Below are 23,572 nucleotides of genomic sequence, written 5' to 3'. Positions count from 1 at the left end.
GAAAATATTTATCATGAAAGAGTCAGTCATAGCCGGTAATAAACCAGTAATACAGTGTTGTTACAATACAGAGGAAGGAAGAAAGAAATATGTGAAGATCAAAATTCATCACTTACCTCATGATTCAGCTCTGCTATCTGATCTTTCAGTTCCCTAATATACTGGTTAGAATCAGACTTGTTAAGCTGTCCTTGAAGCTTTCCTTCTTCCTTCTGTTTTGTGACAATAAAACAAACCAAAAACAAGAGACAACTTTCACAGCATGTACTCAAATATTTGAAGATATAGGACAGCATAAGGGCATATCCTTTAACTGGCTAAATTCTGAACTAATCTGTTCTCCAACTATCTCTGGAAAGTAATTTATAGTAAACTACACTGAATATTTCCAAATAATGCTTAGTGGAAGTTGTTTACAACACATACAGCTTATAAAATGTACCTTTTGAGGTAGGTTTTTAGAAAGTAGGTTTTAAAATGTGCTGTAGGTCCTGTAAAATTACCTTGAGAGTAATGGGTTGTACTGTAGAGCACGTTCCAACATGGAGATCTCTATTGCTATCTTTTCATCCCCAGTAAGGGACCCTGGACATCGTCTGGTGTGGCCTTCTAATTGCAGCCAAATACACGCTCTACTTTCCTTCTATATACCTTCTCCTAACATCCTTGGCAGGAAGAATGAACTAGAACTGCTCCAGTAACAGAATGGGTGGCTCCCCTATAAAGTCAGGGTACCATTCCAACAGAACTGCTCTTCTGCATTAACTGTCCTTCCCACCTGGATTGCATTCTCATATACCCTTCCTCTGTTCTTCAAATCCTATCGCATTAGTCTTACAAGCCCACTCTTTTTGTTTTTCTGTTCTTCTCTTTGTGGCAACCTGCCTTAAAAGTCTTTTCTAGAATATGGCCTGCTGAAGCAGTTTAACTAATAATTGTGTAGAGATAAAAGAACAACTATAGTTCCTACAGGCTTTAAAACATTTCTTATATATTTGAACACATGAATATCACATATAATCACCTAAGTGCAAAAAAGTTCTAATTTAGGGGCACGTGGCGGGCTCAGTCAGTGGAGCATGTGGCTCTTGATCTTGGGGTTGTGAGTTCGAGATGCACGCTGGGTGTGGAGATCGCTTAAAAATAAAACCCTATGTAAAAAATTAAGGGGGGGGTGCCTGGGCAGCTCAGTCGATTAAGCGTCTGCCTTCGGCTCAGGTCATGATCCCAGGGTCCTGGGATCAAGTCCCACATCGGGCTCCCTGCTCAGCGGGAAGCCTGCTTCTCCCTCTCCCTCTGCCCACTGCTTCCCCAGCTTGTGCTCTCTCTCTCTGTCAAATAAATAAATAAAATCTTAAAAAAAAAAAACTGTCTAATTTAACAACTATATTCCAAAGGTTCTAGGCTTCTTAAACATATTCAACAGACACCTTATGATTTTTAGCTATAAGCCTATATTTAAGAAAAAAAATTTTTTTCTGAAAATTTAGTTAAAATATTGGTTTGAGCCAAAGCAATCCTGAGAAAGAACAAAGCAGGAGGTATCACAATACCAGATTTCGAGATACACTACAAAACTGCAGTGGTCAAAACAGTATGTTACTGGCAAAAAAAAAAAAATAGACACATAGATCAATGGAACCCCAGAAATAAACCCATGATTATACAGTCAATTAATCTATGACAAAGGAAGCAAGGATATACAATGGGGAAAAAACAGTCTCTTCAATAAATGGTGCTGGGAAAACTGTATAGCTACAAGCAAAGGAATGAAACTGAACCACCTTTCTTACACCATACATTAAAAAAACCCGCAAAATGAATTAAAGACCTAAATGGGACACCTGAAACCATAAACATCATAGAAGAGAGCACAGAGAGTAATTTCTCTGACATTGGTTGTAGGAAAATTTTTTCTACATGTTGTCACCTAAGGAAAGGGAAACAAAAGCAAAAATAAGCTGCTGGAACTACACCAAAATAAAGAACTTTCTGCACAGCAAAGGAAATCATCAACAAAACAAAAAAGCAACAAAACAAAAAGGCAACCTCTGAATGGGAGAAGATATTTGCAAATGACATATCCAATAAGGAATTAATATCCAAAAAACCAAATTAATCTAATTAAAAAATGGGGAAAGGACTTGAGTAGACATTTTTGTAAAGAAGACATATAAATGGCCAACAGACATGTGAAGAGATGCTCAACATCACTCATCATCAGGAAAATGCAAATCAAAACCATGTGAGATATCACCTCACACTTGTCAGAATGAGGGCTAGAATCAAAAAGACAAGAAGTAACAAGTGTTGATGAGGATGTGAAGTACAAGGAATCCTCATGACCTGTTGGCGGAATGTAAATTGGTGCAGCTACTGTGGAAAATAGTATGGAGGTTCTTCAAAAAATTAATATTTCCACTACCGGGTATTAACCCAGAGGAAACAAAAACACTAATTCAAAAAGATATATGCACCCCTATGTTTATTGCAGCATTATTTGTAATAGCCAGGAAGGAAGCAACCTAAGTGTCCATCAACAGACGAACAGATAAGGAAGATGTGATTTATACACAATAATTATATATCCATAAAAAAGGATAAGATCATGTCATTTGAGACAACATGGATGGATGGACCTAGAAGGTATTATGCTAAATGAAATAACTCAGATTGAGAAAGACAACTACCATGTGATTTCACTTGTAAGTGGAATCTTAAAAAAAAAAAAAGGAAAAAATGAATAAACACACAAAAAGCAGATTCAGACATGTAAATACAGAGAACAAACTGATGGTTGCTAGAGGGGAAAGGGGTGTGGGTTTGGGCAAAATGTGTGAAGTGGAGAGGGAGATACAGGCTTCCCGTTATGGCATGAATAAATCACAGGAATAAAAAACAGAGCGTAAGGAATATAGCCAATGATACTGTAATAGCAATGTAACGGGACAGATGGTAGCTACATTTGTGGTGAACATAATGTATAAACTTGTCAAATCACTAAGTTGTACAACTAAAACTAATGTGGCATTATGTATCAGTTATACTCAATTAAAAAAAGTAAAAAAGGAGAAATATTAATTTGGCCAGAGAAAGGTAGAACCAAAACAGCAGAGACACTGACTCAGAGTCCTAATCATCTCTGAAGCCTTAGGTATCTGTTTTTTCATTTATGTGAACGAATAAAGTCCCTTTATTATTTAAACCAGTTTAAATATGGGTTTCTGTTACTTGCAACCAAAGTAGTAATAGCTAACATGTCTTGAGAACTTACCAGACTTTCTCAATTGAGATTCCCCCAAGTAATTAAGCCCTAACACCAAAGCATCGTACGCAATGAATTAACTTCTCTCCTATGCATCTAAATTGGTACTATGTATCATCCTCAGAAGAATTGAGAAAATAGTTACTCAAACTATTTTCTGTAAGACTTAATTTCTCTTGTGCAACACTGGTAGAGAGAGACTGGGGCTAACAATATGCTAGGAACTGTTCTGTGCCCTTTACATGTAATCATCACAGCAATGCTGTGTAATAGATATTATTATTATTTCTAATTGAATGAACCAACAATTGCCTAAGAATTACATAAACAGTTGATACATTTTTCTCTCTAGCATTCTAAACATGAGAAACACTGAAACAGGCAAGAATATATGGTGATTTATGCAAAGGACCAAACAAATTAGTTTTCTTGGATTTATTTAAAATCTCATGTCTTCCTTGAATATTTATTTTAGCCCCATTATTTAAATGGGAATCACAATATAAAAAGAAATGAAGATAAAATGCTACAGCATACTTTCATTTATGGCCCTAAACTAATGACTCATATTATCAATTTATAGTTGTCTAATACTATTTACATGTAATTATGCCTACACCTGATTTTTAATCACTCCCCATTTTAAATATTTCAGAAACTCAGAAAAAGAACAAAAGAATAATATAATAAAGACTAATAAACCCATCACCCAAATTCAGTCTGTTTTATGACTACCTTATTCCATGATTTCCCTTGGTTCTAGACTTATTCCATCTCAGTCCTGTATATTCTCAAAGTAGGAAAAGATTATGTCAAGCAGAAGGGAATAAGTAGTGAGTGAGTCAAGAAGGAAGAAAAGGAAGAATGTGGAAAAGAGAAAAAAAAAGGAGAGAATATTCGCCGACATAAAGGAAGCCATTATTTTTATAGAATGTATTTTCCAACTCCCATATGTGATATGAGGAATGGCAGCCACAACTGAGTAGGTAGATATATTTCCAAAGGGGACAAATTTGATGAGAAGCACTCCTTTGAGTTATGTGTTCAGCTGTCCTCTTTGATGGCTTTTGAGTCTAATTTTAGCATCATGCCATATTAATTGCCTTGAAATATCTGATTAAATGGAAAGTGCAATCAACTACTAGGAAGAAATCCTTGTGGATGAGATGGAAAGGCCAGATATTTGTGGTTTGGAATCAGATTTAGAAAAATTACCTTTAAATCTGGTCCCCAGTGAAGGCGAAGTTCTTGAGGATTTTGGATATCCCATAGCAAGAATATCATGCAGGACAAAATAAAATTCTCAGGGTGAATAAAATTACAAAGTCCAAGGTAAGTTCTAATGTTGTGAGATAGAAGTTCAAGAATGCAAAATACTTTAGGTTTGAAAGGCTGTCAAATGACCAATAACCATAATTAATACCAATTCTTTCCTATAGGGAAACCTGTATGAAAGAAAAGTTTGGCATGATAAGAATCATTAAATCTGCTTTACAAAAAGTGACTAAGTGACTCCAAAGATCTGTTTCCTCCAAAGGTGGGTCTTAGTAAGGTTTAGCCAAAACTTTTACACCTAGATTTCTTTAGAGGAAAGGCAGTATTTAATAAAAAACAGAGCAACTGAGAAATTTTACAATAAAGAAATGGAATGTTTTAATTTAGGGGGGAAAAAAAAGATTCCTGAAAGATATTTGTGAAAATCAAAGAAGCCCTCTTAAAGACTTTCTGACTAAAAAAACCCATGTGTTCCTTGAATTTCTATTCATTGTAGAAAAAAGGTAGAATTTCAAAGAGAAAAACTTTATATATTTGATGAAACACAATTGCATATAATTGTTCCTTTATATTTAAATATTACTGTATATAAGTTTAATGTTAGGTTTCTTCTGAAAAGCTGTTACATACAGAAAGTCAAAAGTTTACCAAAAAAAAAAAAAAATCTCCGATGCCCATTAAACCATTATTTCTGTAGACACACACAAACACACATATACCCAAGTAACAACTTGTAAGGCACACTGACTAAACTGAGGGCAAAGGAAGGGTAAATAAGCAGCTCTGCACTCTAGCAGTTGACCCCATCCCAGCACAGTTGTCACACATTAGTAGCAAGCATACCAGTGTGATAGACACACCAGTCCGAAAGCTCTGAGTTAGGTATTCTAACAGTCCGCTTTAAGGGAATTTGGCTGGTACTTCAAAAACTGGAGTAAACTGAGAGATGTCCTAAATGTTATTTAATAAATTAAAATATATAAATCACATTTTATCTAAAAGTCTGTGGTTTTCATGTTCTGCAAATGGGCTCTCATTTAAATATGCTGATTCGAAGCTCTTTAGGGTCCTCTTTAAAGGTAACTAAATACACATTTACAATGCCAAAAAAATTATCCAGTTAACTATTATATTCTAAAAAGTGGGCAATTTAATTTCACTTCTGATGTTTAAAATTCTTTTTTGCAAAAATTTTTATAGCCTTCTATTTTCAAGCAAGTCCACATGATTCTTTCTGATAAGCAGGTGGGAAAATGTCAGCTATACTAATAAATTTACCAGGAACCTGGATTTTTCTTGGACGTTTTCTTTTGGTCTAGCTGATAACAACAACAGATTGCCAGTTAAGTGGTTTCCTAAGCAAAACTAATTAGGTAAGTGACAAACTTAAAGAGCTCCAACACATCAACAAGTTTGGTAATTCTGTAATTTCACTGAACAGACCTTAAATGTACAACTTTTCATCTTGTGATAAAAGAAACTTTACATTAAGAGAACATAAAGTAATATTTATAAAAGGCTTAAATTCACTTTCACTCTTGGATCTTTCAGTAATTATTTTAGCAATTACCATCATGACGTCTATAATAATCTAATTCATATTAAAGCCTTAAGCTATAGAGTTCTATGTATGAGTCTCTTAGTCAAAAGGTCATCAAAAACCTAAAGATATGTATGTATGTTTAAGTGATTAGGGATAGAGTATAACAACTTTAACTTACTCTGAAATGTATCAAAAAATAAGATAGCTTGAGTGGTGGATGGATAAGTAACTAAGGAAGCAATGGATAAAAGAAATATATAAAAATATAATTCCAGGGGTGCCTGGGTGGCTCAGTCGTTAGGCGTCTGCCTTCGGCTTGGGTCATGATCCCAGGGTCCTGGGATCGAGCCCCGCATCGGGCTCCCCGCTCTGTGGGAAGCCTGCTTCTCCCTCTCCCACTCCCCCTGCTTGTGTTCCCTCTCTTGCTGTGTCTCTGTCAAATAAATAAAAAAAAATCTTTAAAAAAAAATATTAATTCCAGAATGGAGGTGGTGGATGTTCACTATACAACTCAACTTCCGTATGCTTGAAAATTTTCATTGTAAAACACTGGAAAAAGTCATCAATAAGAAACAGTACATACCTAACCCCTCCCCCCACTAGAAAGCAAGCACTTAGTCCATACTGTAGTTCATTTATATATATGAAGAGGTATTTATCTCCCACAGGTTACTTACTGATTCTTCATCTAAAATCTACCTGTTGCTCTAAGATTAGTACCTTCTTCATATTTTACTAGAAACTTAAGAAACTGAAAAACATTAAAATCAAATTAGTACTTCATTAAAACAATATAATTTTAGACTAGGCTTACAGTTCATCTCTACAGTATTTTAGAGTAGATTTTATGGTTACATCAAGATCTATTTTCTCTCCTTCATTATGTAGTGGTCCTAGGATAGGAATTATCTCCATCCTTAACCCCACAGGTAAGGCCCTGATTGGTAGGGTTGAAGCCAAACAGGATAATCACATCTGTCTGCACTGTAGCTGGTTCGGGTTTTGCTCAAATAGTGTGACTCTCAAAACTTTTACTGGAAATTATGGGTTATAGCTTCTTACTCCGGATATTATAATAAGTAGGTATAAGGCTCATTTGTTAGCCATTTTAACACAATGAGAAAAACCTCCTAAGGATAAAAAATGAGAAGGAGAAGGGCACCTGGGTGGCTCAGTCAGTTGAGTGGCTGACTCTGATTTCAACTCAGGTCACGATCTCAGAGTCCTGAGATCGAGCCCTGCATCTAGCTTTGTGCTCAGCGGGGAGTCTGCTTGAGGATTCCCTCTCTGACCCTACCCCTACTCTCACACACGCACGTTCACACGCACGTTCTCTCTCAAAAATGAATAAACCTTTATTTATTTATTTTAGATTTTTTACTTTTATTTTTAAAAACGAATAAATCTTTTTCAAAAATGACAAGCAGAGCAGAGCCTTCAGAATCATGCCTAATGCAACAAGCTGGAACCCAAATTAAACTTTTCCTGAAATATATCCTACTTCTGGACTTTTCAGGTACCTGAGCCAATAAATCCCCTTTATTATTTAAGCCATAAATAAAATCCAGAATGTAGTTTCCTGTTATCTGCAATAAAAACATCCTAACATATTTTTAAACATAAATAAAATCCAGAATGTAGTTTCCTGTTATCTGCAATAAAAACATCCTATCTAACATATTTTTTAAAATATGGCTAAGTAGGGGCGCCTGGGTGGCTCAGTTGGTTAAGCGACTGCCTTCAGCTCAGGTCATGATCCTGGAGTCCTGGGATCGGGTCCCGCATCGGGCTCCCTCTTTAGCAGGGAGTCTGCTTCTCCCTCTGACCCTCCCCTCTCTCATGCTCTCTATCTCAAATAAATAAATAAAATCTTAAAAAAAAAAAATATGGCAGGGTGCCTGGGTGGCTCAGTCATTAAGCGTCTGCCTTCGGCTCAGGTCATGATCCCCGGGTCCTGGGATCGAGCCCCGCATCGGGCTCCCTGCTCAGTGGGAAGCCTGCTTCTCCCTCTCCCACTCCCCCTGCCTGTGTTCCCTCTCTCGCTGTGTCTCTCTCTGTCAAATAAATTAAATCTTTAAAAAAATTTTAAAAAGTATGGCTAAGTAAATGAATACAATAATATAAACAACATAACCTAAGAAATGCTTAAAACAGTAATTCTCAAAGATGACTATGGCTGGGAGTTTTGTAAACGCACAGATTAAAGAATCTGTTTCTGACCTAATGAATTCTAATTATCTGTGAATGGGGTTTGAAAATCTGTACACTTTGAAAGCTACACAAGTGGTGGTTCTGATATAGCCAGTATGTAGACCTATACTTGAAAGATACTGGGTTTGTACCACCTTTGAAAATGAACTATTTTTTAAACACAAATTCAAAAATTTATATGCCAGTTATAAAATACTTTTACCTTTTAAGAATCTCAAATAATATTTTACAAGTCTAGACTCATTATAGAATTTACTTATTTTACACATAAAAAAGGGTTAATATTTCTTTTAACTACCACCACAATGGCAAATGTTGGTAAATGACCGAGACTCATAAACTTATTTACAAATAGTCTCTACATTTCAGAGTGAATATATTTTAAAACAAAGGAAAACTGGTAAGGTTTCTTAAATTAATTTCTTTCAATTCTGCTATCAGTTTCACTTCGTATTATTTCTATGTTAGTTTCAGCTGGTCAGTTCCCTGTCTACAAAGGGTGGTTCATTTTGAACTCAAATCCCTTTCTTGGTTAACCTAGCTCTCAAACAGAAGATATTGCTATTTTAAAGCTTAGTAATGTATGATGAGGAACTAAATAATGTTTAGGATCAGAAAAAATCCCATATATATGACCCCTATGACTGAATACTAAGATCACTCTTAAAAGAATAAAGAAAAACCAACGATTTGAGGACCAGCAGAATATTAAAAGTATCAACTTCTATGAGGGGATATGCCAATAAATAAGGGATCCAATTTTCTAAAGTTTTTTTTTAGGTAACAGGTTGATACAGTCAAAAAACTATGTTCTCTAACATAACCATAAATGTGTGTAGAGGAATATTTAGTAAAATATTTAGCAAAAAAGAGCACTGTTTGACTACCTTGACTGTTTTTTGTTTATTTTTATTTTTTTTAAGATTTTATTTATTTACTTAACAGACACAGCGAGAGAGGGACCACAAGCAGGGGGAGTGGTAGAGGGAGAAGCCCGCTTCCAGCTGAGCAGAGAGCCTGATGCATGGCTCGATCCCAGGACCCTGGGATCATGACCTGAGCCGAAGGCAGATGCTTAACGACTTGCACCACCCAGGCGCCCCCTACTTGGACTGTTTTTTAATGACCTTAGGTATACACATTCATCTGTTTTATCCCTGCAACCACTGGGAGCTGTAATCCAGGAAAGGAGGAGGTAGAGATGGAATGTGCCCAAGATGTGTCACATATTCTGTTGATTGGAAAATCAGTACATGCTATAGTCAGCGGGAAAAAAGTGAGTATTTATTTGTGCAATGTGTATACAGTCACAGTAGGAAGTGGACATTTTAATCAGAAATATCATCACCTACATCTACTGTACTCCAACATACTCTTTAAAAAGTTGAATAATTAAATGTGCTGGTGCATCGAGCTAGAAGAATTAAGTAAAAATGTGAAACGTTTTTTCTATAGCTCTAAGCAGCATGTTTTTCATGTGTCATATTGCAACAAAACTGAGATGAGTATGATGTTAACTTGCCTTGAACAACTGTTCAGAAGAAAAAGTAGCGTATAATATTAAAAAATATTGTGGAGGTGAGAGAAGAGGAGGCAGGGGCTCAGGTTTGTTTAAACTACAAATTAAGCCTCAATTTTTAAGTGAAATTATAATAGGTATGTCTAAGAGTCCATTCGTGTTTATTTCTTTATCTATGTTTTTAATGCTGGTTATAACTTACCCTATCTTGCCACAGGAAGGACACTTCCTTAGAGACAGGAAGATAGCAGATTTTAAAAGCTGTGTTTCAAGCCACTGGCTTTTTAATACTCTGTGCGACGGGATAATTTGCTTAGAAGTTTTTGGGTTTTCTTAGAGAGAATTTAACCAGTTAATACCCAGTTAATGTACTAGATGCATATTTGAGGTAGTTGAAAACACAAAACATAAAAGCACCTAGTCTATTATTTACATCCTGCTAAAGTTGCTTCTAGCTTTTCAGTTTTCAGAATTTTCATGTCTACATAGGAGTTGAAATAGTACGATACCCTTATACCCTTCAGCTATATTCACTGATTACTATTTTGCCACATTTGCTTTCATTCTTTCTCTTTATATGTATAGATATCTTCTGAACCATTTGAATGTAAAATGCAGATATGACATTTCACTACTATATATTTCAGCATGCATTTCCTAAGAAAAAGGAACTGTCCCACATAACTAAATGCCATTATCACACTTAAAGTAATAGTTTAGGGCGCCTGGGTGGCTCAGTCGTTAAGCGTCTGCCTTCAGCTCAGGTCATGATCCCAGCGTCCTGGGATCGAGTCCCACATCGGGCTCCCTGCTTGGCGGGAAGCCTGCTTCTCCCTCTCCCACTCCCCTTGCTTGTGTTCCTGCTCTCGCTATCTCTGTCTCTGTCAAATAAATAAATAATACCTTTTTTTTTTAAAATAATAGTTTAATTCCACAGTATCATTGAATATGTAGCTCTTTAAATTCCCTTAAAGGGGCCCCAAATGGATTATTACTGTCCAGAATCAAACCAAGGTTTATGGTTACATTTGGTTACTATAGCTCTTTACCCTCTTTTAATCTGTAATAGTCCCTCTGCTTTTTTTGTCATGACTTAGTTAATATTTTTAAGAGTCCAAGTCTAGAGACTGTATTATGCAAGGTAAAATACAAAAATTTCCCATTCCAACAAAACTCCAAGTACAGTTCTGTTTTTATTCCTTTTTTTCAAACCAAATAGGCAGCAGGATAAAACTAATATAGTGTATATTTAATGGCTGGTTAAGGGAGGAAGCATAGACGACAAGGGCACAGAAACTTAAATATCTGAAGCCAAAGACTAATATACAGGAACAGCACTAGAAGACTGCATTTTATATATTATATCAGTAAACACTTATTATATTATTTATAGATATTTGATAAAAAAGAAACATAATAAATATTAGTAGTTATATTTTTTGCCTCTTATTAAGAGACTAACCTGTGAGTTTAACTCTTCAATCCCTATGAGATCCAAAGAACTCTCTCCATACTTCACATCACTTTATTTTTTTTTTTAAAGATTTTATTTATTTGAGAGTGAGAGACAGAGATAGCGAGAGAGAACATGAGTGGGAAGGAGAGGGAGAAGCAGGCTCCCCACTGAGCAGAGGGCCCCATGCGGGGCTTGATCCCAGGACCCTGAGATCATGACCCAAGCCGAAGGCAGACACCCAACGACTGAGCCACCCAGGTGCCCCCACATCACTTTAAATACACAAAAGCCCTTTAGCTTTTTTGTCTCTGTGAAAATATTCTATGTTGTAGGTAGATGACTTTAAATTCTGGGAAAAGCACAGGGTTAGTCACAAAGAAATCACTAAGAAAGAGAGGACTTGTTATAAAAGGAAAGCATCAAACAGCCACTTAGTAAGCTTCACCTTGCTCAGTGAGACAGTGCTCACAGCTGGAGAATACTGTAGCTGAAAAAAATGTGATTCATCTTCTGGATGGCTGGAACTGTCATATTTTAATATCCTCATATTCCATGTCATGAGGGTTTATCATCTCAGTGAAAGATTCATCTCTGCTTTTGTTTCTTGGCTTTGTGTTTTGTTTTTGTTTTTAATACCACAAAGTTAAATACCAAATAGGTGCTCTTGTGCAGTATAAAGCAGCTTTTATCTTGCTCTTTTGCTTATGAAGAAAGGATATATGATGATATCCTGTTCACTAACGATAAACACTGGGAGTGTTTTCATCAGTGAGATGATACTGAGAGACTTGGGATACTGAGACTTTTGAAGAATTAGTTTCAAAAAGCCTTTCTAAATCTAAGCAAACATTATTTCATCTTCTTGCCTGTCATTCTACGACCCAGCATTGTTATTTCTCAAGATCCTCTTCTGTTAGCTTAAAGACCATTATGCTCTAGACCTATTATTTTCATACTCTGGATTCTTATCACCACTTCTTTCTCTTAGGATTTTCCCCAGATTGATAAATTAATAAGCTGTCCTCTTTTTTGGCATGGCCCCTGTACCTGTGCATTATCCTCACAGGTGGCTTGACCTAAGTGTGGCCTAGATCCAATAGCACTAGAGGACTAAACAGACTCAGTAGCTAACTTATCAAGGATCACATGGAAAAAGCCAGGGGTAGAAATCAGGTTTCACTCTTATTTCCATATTTGTGAGACAAACCACAGCAGGATATGTGTTAGAATTGTTTTTCTAAAAATTGTGTTGATAATTTTATGTTTGATTCATGTATCTTTTCCTGGACCCTCCATAAAGAGTGATAGTAAGCCAAAGTTGGGGAGTACAATCCTTAGCTGTCAAAGTTTGTCATGTCTTCCTTAGCATCAGATGACTAGACAGCTTCCTATATATTCATCTCACTGATAAAACATGCTCTTCTCTCATTTTTCCCCCCAAATTTATTTAAATTCCAGTTAGTTAACATATAGTGCTATACTGGCTTCAGGTGTATAATTTATGAAATGATTCATCACTTACATATAACACCCAGTGCTCATCATAACAAGAGCCCTCCTTAATGCCCATCACCCATTTAACCCATCCCCAACCTACCTTCCTCCATCAACCCTGTTTGTTCTCTATCATTAAGAGTCTCATGGTTTGCTTCCCTCTTTTTCCTTCCCATATGTTCATCCATTCTGTTTCTTAAATTCTACGTATGAGTGAAATCATATGGTATTTGTCTTTCTCTGACTTATTTCACTTAGCATAATACACTTTAGCTTCATCTACGTTGTTGCAAATGGCAAGATTTCTTTTTCTTTTTTGATGGCTGAGTAATATTTCATTGTATTCACAGTGACTATTGTTAGATATGAATTTAGTGCCATTGTTAATGCTGGTGTTTCTGGTGATGTTCTCTGTTCCTTTCTAGTTTTTATTGCTTTTGGTCTTTTTTTTCCCCAAAGAGTCCCCTTTAATATTTCTTGCAGGGCTGGTTTAGTGGTCATGAACTGCTTTAGTTTTTGTTTGTCTGGGAAAGTCTTTATCTCTTTCTATTCTGAATGACAGCCTTGTTGGATAGAGTATTCTTGACTACATATTTCTTTTCTCATTTGTTTAAAAGAAACATAAAGAGCTGACTTTGTCAACAAGAAGTTTTATCAACTTATTAGATTATTATAGTCCTGGAATTTGATAGGGAGCCAGCCATTTTTATCAAGTATAGGAGAAGGCCAGCATGAAAAACCAAATTACAATTATTTATCAATTCAGTAACTCCTTCCCATATGAAGTCAAGGGAGAACAAGGTATAAAATCAAAGACAGCCCATATAAAGATAGTATCAATAATATTTTATACATTTGAGATTATTAACTCATACTATAAAATTAATTTCCTCTCAACAATTTCAACAAGATGGTTTGGCCTGGCTGTGAATAATAGTTATTGAGTCATTTTTTCCCCTGCATATGCTCCTCCATCAAACATTCATCACCTTTAGCTTATGATTTGGAGTTCACCTGTTATATAGAGGAATTTAAAGGCCTGAGGGGAAAAAAGTAGAGAAAAACAATTTTAATGATCAATGTTAACATCCTGGAATACATATAGCCAGCTTTTTTAAAAAAGGGAAATAATTGTTTCTGTAAAATTATACATGTTTACCTTAAATAATTCACACAAAGGAAAAATATAAAGATGAATATTAAATCTTGAATTTTAGCTGAAATTGATAGAAAATACAAGGAACATGAGTCAGGTTTCCATCTAAATCTGTATACCTTGAATTGCAATCCTAATTGCCCAAATAAATGCCCAAACATGAGGCTACTGAGCTAGTATGGCTGAGGGACTGATTTTAATTTTGTTTAATTTAAATCAATTTAAATTTAAAGCACCATTATGTGGCTCGTGCCTATCTTACTGGAGTGCAGCATAGCCACTGCTCCATTGGTTTCTGGCATTGACTATGCTGTGAGAACTCTGGATAAGAAGTCTTAATCTGCCCATACAACTTTGTGCATAATCTGCTTTAAGTGTTTATGCAGTATTCTATGTCAAATTTTCCTAGAACACAGGGTATTCTTTTGATTTGTATATTTGGATCTTTCTGAATTTTAAGGACTACTTCTTATTTATATATTTTTTTAGTTGAAGTGTAATTAGCAAACAGTGTTGTATTAGTTTCAGGTGTATAATACAGTGATTCAACAAGTCTATATATTACTCAGTGCTCATGAAGTTAATCCTCTTTATTTCATCCATTCCCCCACCTATCTCCCCACTGGTAACTACCAGTTTGCTCTCTGTATTTAAGTCTGGGTTTTTTGGTCTCTTTTTTCTTTCTTTGGTTTATTTATTTATTTACATAATCTCTACACCCAACATAGGGCTTGAATTTATGACCCCAAGATCAAGGGCTGCACACTCTTCTGACTGAGCCAGCCAGGTGCCCCTGTTTTGCTCTTAAATTCCACATATGCGGGCGCCTGGGTGGCTCAGTTGGTTAAGCGACTGCCTTCGGCTCAGGTCATGATCCTGGAGTCCCTGGATCGAGTCCCACATCAGGCCCTGCTCGGCAGGGAGTCTGCTTCTCCCTCTGACCCTACCCCCTCTCATGTACTCGCTCTCTCTCATTCTCTCTCTCAAATAAATAAAATCTTAAAAAAAAAAATTCCACATATGCAAGAAATCATGTGGTATATATACCCAATAGAATATTAGTCATAAAAAAAGAATGAGAGCCTGCCATTTACAACGACACAATGGACCTAAAGAGTATAATGCTAAATAAAATAAGTCGGTCAAGGAAAAACAAGTACCACGATTTTACTCATATGTGGAATTGTTCATATTTTTGAATATATCTTCTTTCCATTTGTTGTGGGACACCAGTTATCTTTAGTGTTAGATTACCTATCTTTCATCCATACCTGCTAGGAAATACTTGTTTTACATTCTTAATCCCTGCATTCACTATGACCATCTCAAGCTTTTCTTCTATGCCAGTATTCCACTTTTCAGCATTGTTTACTGAATAGACTATTCTTTTGTTGTTTCTGCAATGATGTACTGGGTTTCAATTTGTTTCCTTAGCAGTACAATCTTAATTCTTACCTCATTTTTTAAAATCATTTTATCTTTTGATTTCTTAATTTTATTGAATTCATGTTTGTTTTATAGTGAGAAGCAATTGTAATTCCTTTCTTAACCTTGATTTACCTTTCTTCTTAGCTAGGATCTTTTTTGAATGGTATTTTTCTCTTTCTCCACTATAATAATATAAACCAAGTTGCCTTGCCATTTCTTCTCTTCATAGCTAGGTGAGTGCCCAGATATTCCTAATGCTTTAAGAATATGGGTTACTTATTAACTCCCCTTCCACCACATTTAAAATCTATTTTCTTTGCCCTCCAAGCTCAAGTTTGTTCTGACTTTTCTATAGCCTGAGGGATAGCAAAGGGAAGGGAAGAACCTGGCTAAACAAGGGCTCTGTTTATTCTTCGAAGATTTTATTAAATATCTGTATTACCTAACTGGGGGGATATATGTCAAAACCTGGGTTTAGGATTCATATAGTTCCCCAAATTCAGTGTGTTGTCCCCAAGGTCTTCACTTAAGTTAAAATTCAGATGTTCACTTTTTAATCTTTGACTAGGTTTTTCCTTCCAGAAATTTTTTCAATTCTTCAGTCAGAAAATACTCATTTTCTTTCTCTCCACATTTGGGATATGATGAATTGATTCCTCTGGGGATTTTGCTGACTTACCTATATAGCTTGGTGAGTAGGATAGGAGAAGGAGACAGTTGAGGTTAGAAGCCAAGCCCTGCTAGGCCTCTTTGCTCTAGTCTAGTCTATTTCTTTCCTTAGCTGTCATGTTTAAAGTTTATCGCACTAAGTTTTGCTCCTTTTCCTCTCAGGCTGCTTTTAGTAGAAAAGTATTTGCCTTTAAAAAAAAAAAACAAAACCCTATTATTTACTATTTTGTTAGATGGTTGGATAGGAAATTATAGGATCAATTTCAATCTACTTCTGTGGCAGCATTTATTTAAATAAATTAAATCTTTACATATACAGTCCTTAGAACATTCTACTACCTCTTATGGCATAGAATATCAAACTCCCTTATACATGACTGTTTTCTGCCCCCTAAAATTCATCCTGCAATTATTTTTTGAGTACCTGTTATATGCCAGCCAAAAGGCATACTGCAGTAAATAAGATAAACAGGTTCTAATATATTCTATGTAGGAGTGAATTAATTCTTAAGGTGAAGATAATTAAAGGCCCTGACAAGAGTCATAAATAATATAAAACATGATAATAAAATAGAGAGTAACAGTGTGAGGGACCAATTTTACAAAGGTGGTCAGGGAAAATCCCTATGAGTGGGTGACTTCTAAGTTGAGATAAAAATGATGAGACGGTATCTCAATGTGGTTTGAATTTTGAGACAGCACCTTACACCAGTTAGAATGGCAAAAATTGACAAGGCAAGAAACAACAAATGTTGGAGAGGTTGTGGAGAAAGAGGAACCCTCTTACACTGTTGATGGGGATGCAAGTTGGTACAGCCACTTTGGAAAACAGTGCGGAGGTGCCCCCCAAAATTAAAAATAGAGCTACCCTATGACCCAGCAATTGCACTCCTGGGTATTTACCCCAAAGACACAGATGTAGTGAAAAGAAGGGCCATATGCACCCCAATGCTCACAGCAGCAATGTCCACAATAGCCAAACTGTGGAAAGAGCCGAGGCCCTTCAACAGACGAATGGATAAAGAAGATGTGGTCCATATATACAATGGACTATTACTCAGCCATCAGAAAGGATGAATACCCAACTTTCACATCAACATGGATGGGACTGGAGGAGATTATGCTAAGTGAAATAAGTCAAGCAGAGAAAGTCAATTATCATATGGTTTCACTTATTTGTGGAACATAAGGAATAGCATGGAGGACATTAGGAGAAGGAAGGGCAAAATGAAGGGGGACGGGAATTGGAGGGAGAGATGAACCAGGAGAGACTATGGACTCTGAGAAACAAACTGAGGGTTCTAGAGGGGAGGGGGGTGGGGGGATGGGTTAGCCGGGTGATGGGTATTAAGAAGGGCACGTACTGCATGGAGCACTGGGTGTTATACGAAGAAAACAATGAACCGTGTATCACTACATCAAAAACTAATGATGTATGGTGACTAACATAATAAAATAAAATTAAGAAAAAAAATGATGAGAAGGAACCACCAGGGGAAGCTCAGGGAGCATAGTGTTCCAAATGTAGGGTAGAGCAAGAGCAAAAGCCTTAAATTAGGAATGAATAACCTTGGTTCAAGAAATGAAAAGAAGGATGGTGTTGCTAGAGCATAATACGTGAAGTGGAGTGTGATGATAATGTAGTCAGAAAAGTAGGCAAGAGCCAGAAAACTCAGGGACTTCAAGGCCACAGAATAAGCGTGGCACTTTTGCTAGATGGACCAAGTTGTCTTTGTGGCTATTTTCCTATGACTATTTGGAAGTTCTAATTCTTATCTCCATTCTAGCAATGATTACCTTAAAAGCTATTTAAATGTATATTCGTTTAAAAAATTACAATAAGTTCATATAGTGTAAAAAGTGAATTCCTGCCCCTTACTCTTTTGCACCAAGCCCTTTACTCTCCCCAGAGGGAACATTGTCAACAGCTTTGATAGGTATGACAGCAGACATTCTAATGTATTTAAATATATGTAAAACAAGTAATACACACACATATACTTTTAAAAACACACACATGGAATTATGATCTACATTCTGTCTATAATTTGTTTTTCTCATTTAATATGTCTTGCAGATCTTTATTCTTTCTTAAAGATAGAGACTATTCCAAGTATGATTTACTATGGCTTAACAATTCTACTATTGATGAGTAGTTACCAATATTTCTAAATAATAAAAATGATGTTGGATTTAGGCATCCATCTTAAGAAGTATCACAAAGAACACAAAATAAGTCTAAAATGGAAGGAAATAGTAAAAACAAGAACAGCAAAAAAACAGAAAAAAAAGTGGCTTATCATTAAATTTGCATTTGCTTATTAGTATTCTCCTGGCCAGTGGTATCAGAAGTATTGGCTACTGGAGTACTATTGCTTCTTCCTCTCTTGAAATGTTCTACAGATGTTTAATATACCACCCAATTCTCAACTGAAACTTAGAGTTATTACATTTTTATAGCTTTAGAATAGGAAATCAGTACTTAATATAGTTTAACATTTTAAGCCTCACATATTAAAACTTAAAACATGGTTTACAAATAGACATCACACCCTTAAAGGAAATAACAGAAACAATTAGTAATCTCTCTATGCTCTCTTCATAGAGATTTCAAAATAAATCTAAGGTTATACATAGGATGTGGGTTTTTCACTGGGAGTAGTATTACAGAAAGTTTGTGGTATTAGAAGGGTCATGACACAATGCAGGTTGCTTAGTCTCAAATGCAAGTGTAAAGCTTACATTTTAAAAATATTTTAAATTACACTCACAGATGAAAAATGTAACACAAAGAGTGACTATGGTAAAGATATATCCAAGCTCTCTTTCTCTCCTTTGTAAAAGTTAAACTATTTCAGAGACCATAAGAAGGCAATATCTTGACTGTTTTTAAGGTTAAATAATACTTTTTTTTCAAGGCTATATTATGAAACTATGTTCAACGGTCACAGAAGCAACCATATTAACTTGCAGCAGGGGGACAATTTTTAAGTCCTAATTTGGTATTTTCAATGCATATATTAAAGCAAAATGTATTAAGCAAATTATAACTGCATATGAAATTACTATAGTAGAAGAAAACCCAATGATTTGAGTAAATCCCTGACAGTTGGTAAGTAATCACTGTGATTAATCAACATAACCTTACTGAAACATCAATAGCAATCACTAAGCTTTAGTAAGTTATTACTGATTTGTACTTTGCCCTAAGAAAAATTAATCATAATAGTAAATGTGGTAAATGGTAGCCTCTCTGTGACTTCAAGGTGACTCATTTGACAGATCTAAAAACAAATCATACTCATATCATGTACCATTCTAAGTTTCTAAAACAGTTTCCTGTAATTTAAAGTCATGGACAAAAAGGTTTGAATATTTTTTAAGGTTTAGTAACTAGGAAAAAAAGTACATATAAATACTTTTAAGAAAATAATAAGGTAATCTGAAAAGTATGGAAGGGAGAAAATAAATTCAAAAATATTTTAATGCTAAGACTGATTTAATTCCATTTGAGAAGAGAAATATGCACACAAATACACAAACATTTTAAAGTGATTTTTCTCATAGGACCAACTACATGCCCACATGAAAAATCAGCATTTGCACAAGGTCCAAAAGCTAGAAAATATTTCTTTAAATCATAGTTTAATTAGAAACAAAGCAATTTTGTGACAAATACTTAAATTTGTATAATTCCAGGGGTCCCTAAAAACCATGAAATTACATAAACTATTTTTTACAACAGACTTTTTATAGAACAGCTTTGGATTTACAGAAAAAATGAGAAGACAGAGAGTTCCCATATACCTCTTGCACTCAATTTCTCCTATTAATAACATCTTCCATTAGTATGGTAAATTTGTTACAATTAATGAATTAATATTGATACCTTATTACTAACCAAAGTCTAAAGTTAATTCAAATTTCCTTAGTTTTTTTGTTTGTTTTTAAGCTAATGTCCTTCTTCTGTCCCAGGATCCTATTATGTAGACTACCATATTACATTACATTCTGCTATCACGTCTCCTTAGGTTCCTCTTGGCTGTGATAGTTTCTCAGACTTTACTTGTTTTTGATGAGCTCTGAGGAGCGCTGGTTAAGTATTTTGTAGAATGCCCCACCATCAAAAATTGTCAGATATTTCTTCTCATGTTAAGATTGGGGTTTAAGGGTTACTGGAAGACTACAGAACTACCATTTTCATCACACCATAGTACATACTATCAGTATGATTGATAACTACTGATTGACCTTGATTATCTGTGTGAGGCAGTGTCTGTCAAGTTTCTCCACTGTAAAGTTACTCTTTTCTTTCCTGCCCTTTCCATACTGTACCCTTGGAGGGAAGTCATTGTGCAGAGTCCATACTTATGGAAAAGGACTTCTTCCTCTCCTCAGGAATAGAATATCTACAATTATTTGGAATTCTTCTGCATAGACATTTATCTCTTCTTCCCCACTTATTAATTTATTTAATCATTATTTATATCAGTGAACTCATGGGTATTTATTTTATACCGTGAGTTAAAATCTACTATGACTTTAAACATTTTTTCCTCATTTGTTCTACCTTTGGCCATCAGGAACTCTTTCTGTTGGTTCTTCTGCCCCTTTAATGTGGGGCTTTGTTTTGTTTTTAAGCCCTTCCTTTCTCTAGTATTACAAGGTGTCTGGGCTCATCTTTGTCCTTACTATATTTCCTATCCCAGTTGTGGAATCAGTTATTTCTCTGAGGAGCCTTGGTTTCCTTCATTAGAGAATGGTATGAGAAACCAAGATGTACATGCTAGGTGTACATCAATTAACTTTTATTAACACCAAGAGATTGCTGATATTATGGTATTTAAGGGTCTAATCCTCCTTCACTAATTCTTCAGATGCTACTATGAGCTCATCTTGGGTATCTGAATGATATTCTTCATTTCTAAATACAGCAATACCTTAAAAACCTCTAGGTACCTAATTTCTTTATATTTAACTGCATACTAAATTTGGATACCAAAGAATCTAAGCACTTAAGTAAATAAAGTTTTCACTGAATTTTATCATCCTTAATGACTACATAGCAAGCTGAATAAAATATCTTACATACCTAACTTCTTCTGTTGAGAACTACTGTTAAAACTAGATAAAATTACAGAGTAGCCATTTTTTAAATTTAAAAATGCTTAAAATTTTGAGAAAATCATTTAAGAAAAATGAAAAATACTTTAATATTTGAGTAAGTTGCTCAAAACGGAAACCATTGTACTTCAAGGGGGAAAAGAAATCTTCCAAAAAGAAGTTTGTTAGCCAAGAGTTGGCATATAAACTACCACCTGTTGTGAAACTATTAACAAATTAGCTCAGGAAATTGAAAAGCACAAACTGATCACAAAGCTTTATGATAAACTCCATTATTTAGTAATGTCACTGCAATTTAACATTATTATAAAACATGTATTTTAAAATTCAGTGATAAAGATTTTATCACTTCCTCTCCATCTCTGCCAAAATGGCATACTGATCTGGGCACACTGATTTAAACCTAACTCACTCATTTTAGGTCAGAACAGAATTTTGAGTGGGTGTTTCTTAAGCCAAGAGTGGTTGGGGTATTGCCCATCTGAGGCATCCCTAGAGGTTATTTGCTGGGCAAACTAACAAAAGTGGGTAAATGTTACTGGGTACCAGGAAAAGAAAAAAAAGTTGGATTTGAGTAGAACTACCCTGTTTTAAATTAAAAATTTTCCATTACTTATAACAAAGCAGCATTAATTTTATAGATGTGCTTGACCCACAGAAGTTTTTAATATGGTTATGACAAATTAATATGCTTATCTTTATAATAACCAAAATACAAACTTAATTCCAGGTTAAATATCAGAGAGCTTGAGTTTAATTCCCACCTATTTTCTTCAATCATCTGAGCAAAAATTAACTTTTCTGTGTTTTGTTCCACCACCAGCAAAGTAGAGCAAGTTTTATTTAGTGTGAATATAAAAATAAAGCCCTGGACTAATAAATAACATTTGGATCAATAGAATAAAGGTGGAAAATTCCACTAAGAGGAGGAAATACTTTTTAACCACCATTTCCTCCCTCCCAAATACTATGAATTACTCTTAAAAGCATTTTTTTTTCCTGAATCAAGTTCAATTAAATTTTTTTAATAGGTTAAATGTCTACTAATTGATCACTCCTATGCTCAAAACCCTCTAATGACTTTCCATTTTACTCAGACAAAGGCCAAAGTTCTTAGGCCCTACATAATCTGCCCTATTTACCTCACAGACTTCCTCTACTTCCCCTCTTACTTCACGCAGGGACTCTACTCAGACAAGCTCCTGGCCTTAGGCTCTCTGCCCTTACTAGTTCCTTAGCAGAGAATTCTTTCCCCAAATCTGCATGACTTACAAATGCTTTCTCATTTAATACCAACAATTCTAAAGCAGAAAACTTTCAGATCCTTAGTTCTGAATGAATAAATAAAAAGATAGGTTAAGTAACTTGTCAAAGATACTTAGTAAGTAGTTTGACTTCAAGATCTTAAATTCTTAACAAATACAGTATCTCTAGCAATTATAAGAAAACAAAAAGACAAAAAGTTGTGACCACAGAGTCATTTAGGATTTAAAATTCTCTTGCTCTTAATAATAATTAAATTTCTTGAAGCTTTTTATTCTGATCAGGTTCTATCATATTTAATTTTGCAGCTACTTAAACAACGAAGCCAGAAAATCAGCTAGTAAAGTATATGGGCTGATAGGAAGAAAAAAACAAAAATTCTCCCTTAAAAGGTAACAACTTGCATCACCTCAGATGTAACTGAAGCCATTGACACCAACAATAAACATACATGAATTTTCAGAGTTTTAAATTCTATTCAACAACCTTTCAAAGAAGAGACCCGCATTCAGTCACTCCTTATGTAAGATGATAAATGCATTTAGACAGAGTCTGAAATCATTCTATCATCCTCATCAGTGACCTAATGATAAAAAGTGTATGCAAATTGATGCATTTGTGAATACAGTGATAATCTCTGAATTTTAAAAATTTGAATACTCAAAGTATATACAGTAAAAATCACTTGCAGAAACAGCAGATGAGCGAATTATTGTATTAATTTAACATCTAATACAAATAATTGAGTGATGATTATGTACCAAGCATTATATACCAAGCGCTGAGGAATACAGCAATTGAATGTCTGGCCAAAAATTCCTCTCACTGAGCTTCCATTATGGTGGAGAATGTGGACAGCAAGAATAACAAGAAATGTATATTTTATGGCAAGAAATAATTGTTTTGATCAAACGTGAAGTGGCAGAAGAGCACAGTGATTTGAATAGTATTATTATTTTGAATAGAAATTTGGCCAAAGGAGCTTTATCTAATAAAATCATAAAGATCTGAATGAAATGAAAGGATTATATAGTATTTAAAATTCATAATGGCAACTCTGAATGGTCAAAAGATATTAAAATGATATACATGGTATAATTTTTATATTTAATGAAACCTTAGAGTTTAACCTCTTAATTTTATAGGTGTGTATCTGCTCGAGACAAGCA

At 35.0% G+C, this 23,572-nt stretch overlaps 1 protein-coding gene across 3 annotated transcripts in view; it reads right to left on the bottom strand.

Moving 5' to 3' along the window:
- EVI5 (ecotropic viral integration site 5) overlaps positions 1–23,572 on the bottom strand; it is a 200,943-nt gene that overhangs the window by 30,729 nt on the left and 146,642 nt on the right. For all 3 annotated transcript variants that reach the window (XM_035018030.1, XM_035018029.1, XM_035018031.1), the window contains one exon: positions 117–212. In XM_035018030.1, coding sequence (XP_034873921.1) covers positions 117–212 — 96 coding nt within the window. The remainder of the gene's footprint in view (positions 1–116; positions 213–23,572) is intronic.

The sequence above is a fragment of the Mirounga leonina genome, unplaced genomic scaffold (genome assembly GCF_011800145.1).
Source record: "Mirounga leonina isolate KUSES-001 unplaced genomic scaffold, KU_Mleo_1.0 Mir_173, whole genome shotgun sequence".
In the NCBI taxonomy this organism is placed as follows: Eukaryota; Metazoa; Chordata; class Mammalia; order Carnivora; family Phocidae; genus Mirounga; species Mirounga leonina.
The sequence above is the reverse complement of the archived record's forward strand: the minus strand, read 5'-3'. Positions and strand labels throughout refer to the sequence as shown.